At 62.0% G+C, this 12,390-nt stretch overlaps 1 protein-coding gene across 2 annotated transcripts in view; it reads right to left on the bottom strand.

Moving 5' to 3' along the window:
• Nucleotides 1-698: 698 nt before the first annotated feature.
• Nucleotides 699-12,390, bottom strand: part of GCK (glucokinase) — a 39,165-nt gene continuing 27,473 nt past the window's right edge. For both annotated transcript variants that reach the window (XM_047096436.1, XM_047096437.1), the window contains exons 2-10: nucleotides 8,058-8,220; nucleotides 7,388-7,542; nucleotides 6,335-6,454; nucleotides 5,279-5,374; nucleotides 5,048-5,147; nucleotides 2,929-3,112; nucleotides 1,874-2,029; nucleotides 1,118-1,351; nucleotides 699-843 (exon numbers count right to left, since the gene is read on the bottom strand). In XM_047096436.1, the coding sequence (XP_046952392.1) occupies nucleotides 699-843; nucleotides 1,118-1,351; nucleotides 1,874-2,029; nucleotides 2,929-3,112; nucleotides 5,048-5,147; nucleotides 5,279-5,374; nucleotides 6,335-6,454; nucleotides 7,388-7,542; nucleotides 8,058-8,220 (1,353 nt within the window). The remainder of the gene's footprint in view (nucleotides 844-1,117; nucleotides 1,352-1,873; nucleotides 2,030-2,928; nucleotides 3,113-5,047; nucleotides 5,148-5,278; nucleotides 5,375-6,334; nucleotides 6,455-7,387; nucleotides 7,543-8,057; nucleotides 8,221-12,390) is intronic.

Below are 12,390 nucleotides of genomic sequence, written 5' to 3' on the forward strand. Positions count from 1 at the left end.
CATCCCAAAACCACAAACCACTGGTGGATGGCAATAGGACAGCACAAAAGCCACCATCTCCAGGCCTCAGGGACAAGCTGCCTCCACTGTGGAACCGGTCCTGGAGCCCATCCTCTCCCACTTCCCAACCCCCACCAGGCAGGAAAACAGCCAGGCCCGGGTGGCTGGCAGCCTGGGACCCCTGTGGAACCCGGGTCTAGGTCCATCCAGGTCAGCAGGGCTGCATTCCCAGTGGGCTGAGTCCCCATGCCACCGCAGGGTCCAGAGCAGGGCCCACGGGAGGCTGACATGGCCAAAGGCGCCAAGAGGCAGGCAGTACAGAAATGCAGCAAAGTCCTGAGTGAGCAGCTCCCCTCTGTGTGGGTCCTTGATTCCAGCAGGATAGGTGGGGGGTTTGGGGGGGGTGGTCTCCATTCCTGCTCATCTCAGCTCCCAACCCAGTCAGGGCTTTGGGCTGTCCCACCAACTGCCTCTGAGGCAAGAGGCCTGCCCTGGGCGCTGCAATTCCCCGTCCCCTCCTCCCCGCGGGCCTTTCCGCATCTTCCAGGGTCACCACGGGGATGGAAAGCGAGGCGTCCAGGTCCTTACAACGAAGAGACCTCCTCACTGGGCCAGGCTGGGGGCTCCTGTGGGGAGCGAGTCCCCGGGAGCCCAGGTCCAGCGAGCCCTGCCTCCTCCTTGCCTCGTGGCCTCTGTCGTCACTGGCCCAGCATGCAGGCCTTCTTACAGGCCACCGCGGACACCAGGGCGGCGCCTCGGCCGCTGCCTTCCTCCGACTCGATGAAGGTGATCTCGCAGCTGGGCGTCAGCCTGCGCACGATGGCGTGGAACCTCTCCTTGAAGCTGAGCAGGGGAAGCAGGGCTGGCGCCCCCTGTCTTTGCACTCCCGAAACGCCGCCCCCCCCCACCCCGCCTCTTCAGAGCAGCTCAGCTTCACGGTGCACGCAGCACGCGGAGGGGGTAAGCCTAGGGGACCCTCCCTCCTCCTCGTCTGGCAGACGAGGAGATAACCCTTGGGTCCCGGGATAGCTCGTTTCCGCTTGCGTCGCGCCCTCAGGACGCGCACCCAGGAGGGCCGCGGGGGCCCGACGGGAAGGGCAGACGTGCGCGCGCTCACCTGGGGTGCAGTTTGTACACAGAGCCATCCACGCCCACGGTGATGCGCATCACGTCCTCGCTGCGGCTCTCGCGCATGCGGTTGATGACGCCCGCCAGCCCCGCGGCGCACATGTGCGCGGCGCGTGTGGACACGCTCTCGCAGGCGCGGCGCACGATGTCGCAGTCGGTGGCTGAGGGCCTCAGCCCCAGAGTGCTCAGGATGTTGTAGATCTGCTTGCGGTCGCCCGAGTCGCTGCGGGGCAGGGGCGGCCGGAGGGGAGGGCGTCGCAGGAGGGTCGCTCGGCCCCGGGCCGGCCCGACCCCGACCCATGCGGCGGCGGCCTCTACCCCTCCCCTGCCCACCTCACCCAGGCAAAGCGCTTGGGGCTCGGGCTCCGGAGAGGGGCGGGTCCGATTCCATCAGGGACCAGCAGTAAGCTGGTCACTGCGCCTCTCTCTAAGCCCAGGGTCTCCGCTCTAACCTTGGCTACACAGGCGCGCCTCGAGGCTGTTGCGTGGATCAAGTGAGACGACGTCCACGGCGGTGCGGAGCCACAGAGGGGGCGCGTGGGTCGCATCAGCTGCCCAGGAGTGGGCTCCACTGCGCTCCCGCCCCCAGACCTCGCCCCCTGCGCCCCGCCCCGAGCCCCCTGCGCTCCTTGCGCCCCGCCCCTGGAATCCTGCCCCGAGCCCCCTGCGCCCCGCCCCCTGGAGCCCCGAGCCCCCTGCGCCCCGCTCCCTGGATGCCGCCCCGAGCCCTTCGCGCCCCGCGCACCTCTCCACCTGCGACACGAAGCGCGTCTCGAAGGCGCCGCGCGTGCGCAGCTGCTCCGAGGCCTCCCCGCGGAAGAGCAGGTTCTGGTCCACGAGCTTCAGCAGCACGAGCCGCACCAGCTCGCCCATGTACTTGCCGCCGATAAGCTTCTCGTATCTGCACGGAGGGCGGCCGGGTCATCTCCCGCAGCCGGGGGCGGGGGAATGGGGGAGAGGGTGCGGTGCTCAGCTGCCCCAGGGAGGTCCCCACGCGCAGCCACGAGGAGGGCCAGGTGGGGCACTTGACACTGCGTGCAAGCCCGGGTTCCTACCTGTTCCCTCATTTATCAACCTGGGTTTGGGGCCTCTGCACCCTGCCCCTCGGTCCAGCCCCTCTGAGGCCCAGGCATCGTCCCACCCCCACCGCCGTGTGATGGGTGCTGCGTTCACCGCCCAGTACCGGTGCGGTTACAGAAATTCGGGCGCGAAGGGACTGGTGACCAGCCTGGGGCCTCGGCCACCGCTCGCGGCCCTGGGCCCTGCGCCCTGGTGTGCGCAGAGCTGGCGCGTACGTGCTCCGCATTTGTGAGCCCGCGTATTTTCATCGGTAAGTACACTGGGTACGACTGACAGAGCGGAGGTCATGAGGGCCAGAGACGAAGCTCAAGAATTAGGAGAGCAACGACTCAGGTTCTGTGCGGCCGGTTTAGAGCTGTCCAGGCTACACCGCAGCCTTCTGCGAAACCCTACTGTACATCCTGTGAACGTGAACAGAGGTCTACTCTGGGGAACTCTGGGCTGAACCCGTTGCTTGGGGGTCTCAGAGCCGCCCTATGCTGGTGGTCACCTGCCGGCCGGGGGAGAGCCCGGCTCATCCGCTCACAGCCGCTCTTTCTGCGGACTAACCCTTCACATCTCTACTGTTCCGGGTTCACAGGGTGCGTGTGAGCCGAAGGAGAGAGGAGCCAGCTGGCGAAGGCATGGTCGGTTTGATTCCCCCCACCGCCCCCGAGTTGTTTAAAAACAAGCCCGTCATCTGCCTGCAGGGGCAGGACGAGGGGGAGGGGTAGTCCTTACAGCTGCTGCCCGGGGTTCAGGGAGTTCTCGTCCACCACGCGGTCGTACTCCAGCAGGAACTCGTCCAGCTCTCCGGAGTCCCCGAAGGCGCCCCACTCAGTGTTGACGCACATGCGGCCCTCGTCCCCTTCCACCAGCTCCACGTTGTGCATCTCCTCCATGTAGCAGGCATTGCAGCCTGTTCCTGTGGGGGGCGCGGGGTCAGCCCCCCCCCCCGGAACCCGCCTCTCCACCCCCACCCTGCAGGAAGCCCCCTGTGGCCGGGTCTTCCGGGAGCCCTCCACACCCGCCACTGCATTGCACGCCTTAATGGAAAGGCGGCTCTCCCAGGCACTAGAAGACCTGGGTTTGCTGTGTGACATGGCACAAATGAGGCCACTTCTCTGGGCTTGTTCCCCTTCCTCAGGAAGGGATGGTGACACCTTCTCCTCCTATTACCCGGGGACTTGGGAGGACCCCATGAAATGTGTCCAAGCACTCTGCCACCTAGAGGTGTGTGGGGTTATGGTTTTATTCTGTTTGTGCACCAGCCTTGCTTTCCGGTATTTTCCCTGCATGTGCTTGAGCTTCTCTGGGCCCTGTTTTCAGGGGCACTCAGAGGTGAGTAAGGCACAGCCTGGGCCCCAGGGAGCAGCACGTGGGTTACTGCACATGGCGCTGGTTCTGGGATTTGTAATTTGCAGAGTCCCTTGCAGAGTGAAAAGGTGGTGTCCTTTGGTGATAAATTATCAAGTTGCAAAATGGTTTCTGAGGGTGACTGTATGGGCAGCACGCCTCTAAAGCCATCAGGGACATCATCTCAAATGCTAGTTGGTGGAGCTACCCAGGAGGAATGGGGGCCCAGTAATGCAGGCCCTTCCAGTTTTTTGTAGGAAAAAACCCAGAAACCCAGACTTTGATGTGCATTATCCCGATTTTTGGACTCTGGTAATTATCATAAACATATTTGTTTTGGTTTGGTTTTTAGAGAGAGAGCATATGAGCAGGGGAGGGGCAGAGGGGGAGAGAGAGAAAGAGAAAGAGAATATGTCCCAAGCAGGCCCCATGCTTAGCTCAGAGCCTGACGCCTCTGGGATCAGAGTTGAGGTTCAAGCAACTGAGCCCCCCAGGCACCCCACAAACATGCGTTTAAGCCCTGAGCAGAGCGTTTGCAGGGTGGTTGTGAGCACAGGCCCCCTCTGCCGTCTGTGCTGGGCAGCAGCTGCAGGGCTCAGGCACCAAGCCGGGTGTCCTGGGGAACTGTGCCCCCACTCAGCTGCCCTGGGCAGCTCCGAAGGGGAGAGCCAGGACAGCAGGTTCCTGCAGCCTCTGTTCCGTTGGTGAACTCAGAGGCAGCTTGCCATCTGAAAGTCAAGAACGGAAGCAGAAGATGTGAGAAACAAAAAGAGGGACGAAGCGGTCAGGCTGAAGGTGAGGATGTGTGTATGGCTGGAAGTGGGTTCCTGGGGGCACAGACAAGCTGCAGGTCTGGCTCTGAAGGGCCCAGTGAAGCAAACAACTTTGCCACTGACTTTCTGGGGACCCAGAGCCTGGAGGCTGCAGGACACTCGAGTAGCCTGTGTGCCCAGTAGATAAGTAATCAAATGGGATTGATCCTCAGCAAACACTCCTGAGGCCTCAGGAACTTCTGGGAAGTCCTGAGGCTGGTGTGGAAGGCCCACTGGGCCAGAGCTGCCTCCACTCCCAGCACCGGCCTTCACTTCGGGGTGGGACAGGCCGGCTGCTCTGGGCCACAGGAAGACCGTCCAGGAAGGGATGACGTCACTTGTGCTAACCCTCGTCCACTTGGACAAATGTGTCCAGTTTGGTCGATTTGCCAGACAAGGTGGTGTGATTAAACCCTGATGAGCCCGACAGATGTATAGCTGCTGTGCCGTGCAGTGCTGTGCATCAGCAGTGAGCACTGGCTGCACCCAGGACACCCCTGCATCTCCCCGAGACCACCCCAGACCCTGTCACCTCTGGGGTTTCTGCCTGGCACAGGGGCCCTGCTCTGACCATCACTGACTGCTCAGTCCTCAGGCCTGGAGACCAAGGCCAGCAGGGGTGCACAGCCTTGCTCTGTCTCTCGTGGAGGCCAAGGCCCCCAGACAGGGCAGGGCAGGGCATGGATCCTTACCCACAATCATGCCAACCTCACACCGGCGGTCTTCATAGTAGCAGGAGATCATCGTGGCCACAGTGTCATTCACCATCGCCACCACGTCCATTTCAAAGTCCTGCCAGGAGGCACAGAGGCAGCAGTGATGGGGCTGGTGTCCAGCCAGGTGAAGGATGCCCAGAAGGCCCTCCCTGGCATCCTGGCCTGAGGGGAGGGAGGTCCCAGGTCAGTCATGGGGAGCCACCTCACCCCTCTCCGTTTGATGGCATCACGTAGGAGCCCCACGATGTTGTTCCCTTCTGCTCCTGAGGCCTTGAAGCCCTTGGTCCAATTGAGGAGGATGCCCTGAGGGAAGAGGTGAGGTCTTGTGGCTCCTGATGGACACTGGGGGCAGGGTGAGGGTCTCCCGCTGCACAGTGCAGGAAACAGGCTCCAAGCGGACCCATAAGTTTGAGAAGCATTCTCTATGAGTATTTCCTATTTCTGCAAGGCTGGGTTCCAGCCACTGTGACAGTGTTTATACTGTCAAGCCCAGAGGCATCCTCCCAGAGTAGGGATGAGGTCCTGAGGAGAGCAGCCCCATATGGAGCTGGGGTTCATGTCCCCCAGGACGCCCCCTCAGGCATGAGAAGGTACCATCTGGCCCTTGGTGTGCTGTGGGGAGGGGGCTTGGGAGACCAGCATGGGATGCCGTTCCTGCCGGAAGTACCGAGCTGGCTTGTCTCTGAGAGGCCATATGTGTGTGCAACATGTTTACACTTAATGTGTGCAACGTACATGTGTACACATGTAGTTGGTGTGTGTGCACCTGTTCAGGGCACACAGTTGATGGGTGTACGTATGTACGATGTACACACATGTGTATGCACGTGTGTAACCAACGTGTGTTGGTGTGTACGTGTAATTGACCTACGTGTATATGTGCGTGTATGGTTGACACGTACATGTGTACATAGCGTCTATAATGCACGTGTGTGTATACTTCACGTGTGTGCACGTAGGGGAAGCCTCAGCCCATTGTGGTGCTACACAGCTGTGCTGGTGTCTGGTAGTCTGTGTTTGAGCCCCAGCACCGCCTCCTGAGCCTATCTCCTGATCTCTGATGGGTGATGGTGCTGCCGGCCTGTAGGGTGCTGGGGGACTAAGGCAGACAGCATCAGCCGTGTAACCGGTTCCCAAAGTCTCCCGAAAGGTAAGTGATGGAGCCACGGGTTGGACCAAGGCTCTTCCCCAAAGGGGGGCTGCACGTGAAGGCACGGCGGGGTTCATGGGGGCCCTCCGCCCCTGGCCCTGCACCTGCCCCACCTTGTCGATGTCCTCGTGCCTTACGGGGAAGGAGAAGGTGAAGCCCAAGGGCAGCTTCTTGTGCTTCATCTGGTGCTTGTCCAGGAAGTCGGAGATGCACTCAGAGATGTAGTCAAAGAGCTGGAGGACACACAGCAAGCTGGCCGTCAGCCATGGGAGAGCTGGCTGCGGGACCCCTGCTGTGGGACTCCTGCCCAAGGCCGTGCACTGTCAGCCTGTCCCTCCCGGCGGACCCAGTGACATCCAGCCGCAGACTCTGGACAGAGGCACAGCCCTGGCCGTAATGCTGATTTCTGTCTCCACCACCCGCTGGCCTCCAGCCTGCCCATGTGGGCCTGTCTGCAGCACTGGGTATTGCCCCCTGCTGGCAGCTGGGGCTGCAGGAGGCATCCGCACCATCCCTGCTGCCTTGTTTCACGTCCAGTCCCACAGCATGCAGGGGTGTGGTGAGGCCCAGGCTGCCACGGGACTCCTGCCTTGAAACCCTCTGCCTCTGCCCACCTCCCCCAAGGGCTCATTGTACTTCTGCACCCTCTCCTGAGTCCCCCCACCATGGACAGACGTGATGACTGCAATCACCCCACTTGATGTCCATGCTGGTGGAAGGTGATGGGGTGACACATAGGGAGACGGCAGAATGGGCTGTGTGCCCATTGGAGGGGCGTGTTCCCGCAGCTGCTGTCACATGTCTGGCCTTTCTGGAAAACTGGGCAGGAATGTGACCTGCTGGGGCCATGCCTGGTGGCCACTCAGCCCCCTCCCTGGGCCCTCTGAGGCCGAGTAGCTCTCCTGCCAATAGGTGCCCCTACCCCTGGTGGACAGGTAGGCCGTCCTGCCAGGATGAGGGAGTGCTGAGATCCCAGGCAGACTTGATCCCAGCCCCTGGCCCCCAGCTCCCCAGGCCCCTGACCCCCCTGGTCCCCATCCCCAGTCCTCTGGCCTCCCAGCCCCAGCGCCTTGGCCCCAGCCCCACGGGCCCCTGGCCCCTGATGCCCAGCCCCCACCCTGGCCCCCCAGCCCCCAGCCCCCCAGCCCCTGCCCCTCACTGCTCACCATCTCAGCAGTACCCGTCATGGCGTCCTCAGGGATGGAATACATCTGGTGTTTGGTCTTCACGCTCCACTGCCCCTCTTCGCCCTCCCCCACCTTCACCAGCATCACCCTGAAGTTGGTGCCGCCCAGGTCCAGGGAGAGGAAGTCCCCAACTTCTGCAGCCACAGGGAGAAGCACATCAGCCTCTGGGTGCCAGCCGGCAGGACCCCAAGACCAGGGAGGGAAGGAGAGGAGGGCAGGGTGGGGCTCAGAGGAGCTGGACAAGGGGCTGCTGGCGCCAGGCATCTGGGGATCCCTAGAGTCAAAGGTGAGCTAGGGAAGTCAGTGGGAGTCCCCTGCCTCAGACAAAGTCACGCCAAGCCCAGGGCCCAAGTGAAGGCCTAGTGAAGGGCCCAGACTCAGGATTGGGCTTGGGGTTCCCCCCACTGACCACAGAGAACCGGTTTCTCAAGATGACAAAAACAGTTTTCCTGAGGTGGCGGCAGGGGGCAGTTATCCTTAAGATACAGGGTTGGGCCAGTGGAGCTGTCCTGAGCCTCTGGGGACAGTCCGAGCTGTCAGCACGGACTCTGGCTGCCTCTGCTCCCTGGGACCAGGGACAGCCGCCTCCAGGTGAGGAGCTACCAGCTCCCCAGTGGGTCCCGCCCCTGCCTGTCCCGGGCCTCGGTACCAGAGCCTTCCGGGGTGGAGCGCACGTAGGTGGGCAGCATCTTCACGCTGGCCTCCTCGTGGGTCTCCAGCCGCAGGCCTCGCGCCATCTCCTTCTGCATTCGCCACATCACCTTCTTCAAGTCGGCCTCCTGCAGCTGGAAGTCGGCCAGGATCTGCTCTGCCTGCGGGGGTGGGGGTGAGAGCAGCTGGGGGGGGTGAGAGCAGCTGGGAGGGTGAGGGCAGCTGGGGGCATGAGGGCAGGTGGAGGGGGTGAGGGCAGCTGGAGGGGGTGAGAGCAGCTGGGGGAGAGAGCAGCTGGGGGGGAGAGGGCAGCTGGGGGGCAGTGAGAGCAGCTGGGAGGGGTGAGAGCAGCTGGGGGGGAGAGGCAGTTGGGGTGTGAGAGCAGCTGGGGGTGTGAGAGCAGCTGGGGGTGTGAGGGCAGCTGGAGGGGTGAGGGCAGCTGGGGGGAGAGAGCAGCTAGGGGGGAGAGGCAGTTGAGGGGGTGAGAGCAGCTGGGGGTGAGGGCAGCTGGAGGGGTGAGGGCAGCTGGGGGGAGAGAGCAGCTAGTGGGGAAAGGCAGTTGGGGGGGTGAGAGCAGCTGGGGGGGTGAGGACAGCTGGAGGGGTGAGGGCAGCTGGGGGGAGAGAGCAGCTGTGGGGGGAGGGGTAGCTGGGGGGAGAGAGCAGCTGGGGGGAGTGAGGGCAGCTGGGCGGGTGAGGGCAGCTGGGGGTGCAGGGGTCCCACACGCACCAAGGGCCTCCCTCGTCCTCCGGCCCTGGGTCCCAGATGAAAACAGCAGAGTTCCGAGAGCAGTCCCTCAACACGTGTGGCCTGAGGGATGCTGAAGGGTGGGGTGCAGACAGGGCAGCCCCCCTCGGTACTGCAGATGCCTGCCGTGGGGGGAGGAAAGTGCCGCCCAGGACAGTGAGTGGGACATGGCTGCAAGAGCCTGTTGGGAGCCTGTCTGGCGGCCAGCGGGCAGCTGGCATTACCGCCAGAAAGCTCTGGTCGTCCTGCCTCTACGAATCCATGCCCAGGGACTAAGGGGAGCAGTGTGCACGGAGGCACAGGTGTAGCACATTCGAGGAAGGCAGTGCCTCCCCAGGCCCCAGGGACAGCCTGTGATGGGGCTAAGCCAAGCACAGCTATCCTGCGCCCTTTTGCTGGGGATCTGGTTGAGCGTCAAGCAGGTGGCCCAGTTCCAGCCAATGACATGGAGAGAAGCCTGGCTTTAGCAGGACCGTCCCTTCCTGGAAGGTCAGTGCCCCTCCATTCTGTGAATGCAGGTTTATAAGGGTGTGATGACCGGCACCAGAGCAGCTGCCCTGTAGCAAGGCGGAGGCGAGGCTGAGGGAAGAGCTGTTGGCAGACCACCCACAGTGGGAAGAGAGGCAGGGCGGCCCCGCCTGAGGGGGTCGCAGATCTTGGCTGGCTCTGCACCCACCCACCTCCAGGCAGTGATGGGGGAGCGAACACTGATCACCGAAAGCCGCAGTTAAGGCAGGGCTTTCATTCCCTGCACCCGACAGCATTTCTGATGGACACAGACCTTTGCTTAGGGACCATGTCTCCTTTCGAGTGACATTCCCTTAGGACCCTTCGAGTCTCCATACTTAGAGTTTGAGCCCAGGGAATGTCACAAAGGGATGGGGCTGAATAAATTTTGTGACTAGACACAGAACCACATACCAGTGTAGTGTTTGCAGGGCCATTTGCGGCTCCAGGCTGTCCCTGCCCGAGGCTGTCTCTCCAGGGCACAGCGCTAGACGCCCTCACCGCCCTCACCGCTCTCACCGTTTGGGAAGCGATCCAGGCGCGTTCGCAGAGGCCTGGGGCTGCAGTCTCGCAAACATAAAGTGCCAGGAAGGAGTAGAAACATTAACATTTGCAGAATTCTGCCAACACGCCGTGCCTGGAGCTGAGTGCACCACATAAGCTGCCTCCCATCCCATCACAGTGTCACAGCACCACAGCGTCACAGCATCAGTGTCACAGCGTCACAGAGCACGGGGAGCAGCCACCAGCAGCTGCTCATTTTCCAGATGGAGCGAAGGCTCTAAGAACCTCAAGTGCAGGTGTGTCAGCCAGCTCGCTTCCTGGCCAGCACCGGAGGCCGCACATGCAAGAGGTGCTGTCTGAGGCCCTCAAGAGGCTGTTGGGCGGCTTCCCGACACAGAATTGTCCCAGGGACCGACTGTAAGACATCGCAGACTCCGCGAAACAGAGGCAGACCCTGCGCAGGTCCAGCCTCAGGCCCTGCTGGGCCGCGTCCCGGCCCATTTGCTGTGACACCCCCCCACACACACACTTGGCATGGCTGGAGCCCAGTACAGGAGGGGCTTTTCACCCTCTGTGTCCAGGCCCACCTGGCTGCCTGCCACTGACATCGGGTGAAACCCCAGCTTGGCCGGCCGGCTTCTAGGTCCTCTAGAAAGACCCTTCTGTGGAACCCCAGAGATCACAGGAAGTCACACACCTGGTCAAAGAGCAACCTGGACTTACTAATGTTTCATTCCACCCAGCAACTTCTGTCCAAGATCCTGTTCTGCAACAGCATGGTGCTTGGCCGGCTGGGACTCTAGAAGACCCCATGTCACCCAGACCTTCCTGTCCCTGCCGTCCCTTCCCAGACACCACACAGCAAGGAGGGGACAGTGCACAGCAGGGAGGGGAGGGGACAGTGCACAGTAGAGGGGACAGTGCACAGCAGGGAGGGGAGGGGACAGTGCACAGTAGGGGGGACACTGCACAGCAGAGAGGGGAAGGGACACCACACAGCAGGAAGGGGACAGCCCACAGCAGAGAGTGGACAGCCCATAGTAGGGAGTGGACACTGCACAGCAGGGAGGGGAGGGGACACTGCACAGCAGGGAGGGGACAGCACACAGTAGAGGGGGATACTGCACAGCAGGGAGAGGACAGAACACAGCAGGGGAGGGAGGGGACAGTGCAAGGTAAGGAAGCCCCTTGTCTGAGGGGGAGTGAACCCGTGAGGTGATGTTTGTTCACTAGAACCTGATTCCATTCTGTAAATAAAGTTGCATCAATGTGGGTTTCATTTGTCCAGTACAATATTCTCAAAAACTTAAATTTGCTACCAACGTTTAAATACAGGCACTTTCCCAGGCAAATCTGGATTTCTGATGGCATTTCTGTAACTGTAGGTCTTGGGGCGGCCACTGCTTGGGCAGGGTGTGTGGTGTGGAGGCCCATGTCTGGCAATGTGGGGCATGCAGGGAACACGGGGTCACCTGCCCGCGCAGCATGCCCTGCCCAAGCTGGGCACTGCAGGGTCCAGCACTGTCCACACCGCAGGACCGTGGGGACCCATTCATTCCCCTGCCCACCCTGCTGTGTTCATTCCCTGTTCCTGGGGGTACAGGCTGGGGAGGGATGCTGGGAGGGTCTGTGGCAGTGGTCCAATACTCTGGCTGGCCACAAGCTGACACTGGCCTCCAGCTGACCTTGCCTCTCACTGTGGGAGGTGCACACCCCTCAGACGCATCAGGGCCCGCAGATGCCACATGTTGTCAGCACCCAACCCTGACAGGAGGGGCTCTGACCTGCACAGCCCCCTCCACCCTCAAGGCTGAGTGTCTGGGGGACATGGGTGGGGCTCAAGTCATGGGGTGGGAGTCTGCCTCACAGACCCCTTGGGAACATCCCAGACCAGGCCCTGCTCAGAGCTTCTGCAGTTCTCCCTTATCCTGCAAAATCACCCCAGGACCCAGGTACCGTAGGGGTCCCTGCTCTTACAAATGAGGACACTTTCCCCAGCCCACGGCGCCAGCCGGGGGCCCACCTCCCCACCCCACTGGGCTGCTTCCTGCCTGATTTCAGGGTCCAGACCCCACTACAAAAGTCTCCTACGGGTGTCATGCTGCTGTCAGTCACACTGGCTTAAAAGACTTGCCTGGGAAAGTCATGGTGCTGCCTGAGAAGCTCCAGGAAGCTGCCTGCCCCTCCAGACCCAGCCTTGGGAGAACAAAGCTCACACAGAGCCTGTCCCCCTTTTCCCCACAACTACCACCCACCCCCTGCTTGCGAGGAGGCCACAGGACACATCACTAGGGCTCATGTCTATACCCAAACATGGAGGGGGGGGTCTCTTGCTGATTGTCTCCCCCACGTTCCAGGCAGTGTTTCTGGCGCCCTGGCCTGGGCTCTGCAGGAAGACAGACTGCCCAGTGCTCTCCGACTCGGGGGCATGTCCAACTGGTTCTTCTGGTCCTCATGGTAGGCCTGGGACTGGCACTGGGGATCCTTTTCCTCAGGAATATGTGGGCAACTGGCCCAGGGTTGCCCACTGTGTGTACAGCTGCCGAGGTCCCACGAACACAGGGGCCAGGCTG

Source organism: Lynx rufus, unplaced genomic scaffold (genome assembly GCF_022079265.1).
Source record: "Lynx rufus isolate CCGP_SWC_20201006 ecotype Redwood Valley unplaced genomic scaffold, mLynRuf1.p SCAF_4, whole genome shotgun sequence".
Taxonomy (NCBI): domain Eukaryota; kingdom Metazoa; phylum Chordata; class Mammalia; order Carnivora; family Felidae; genus Lynx; species Lynx rufus.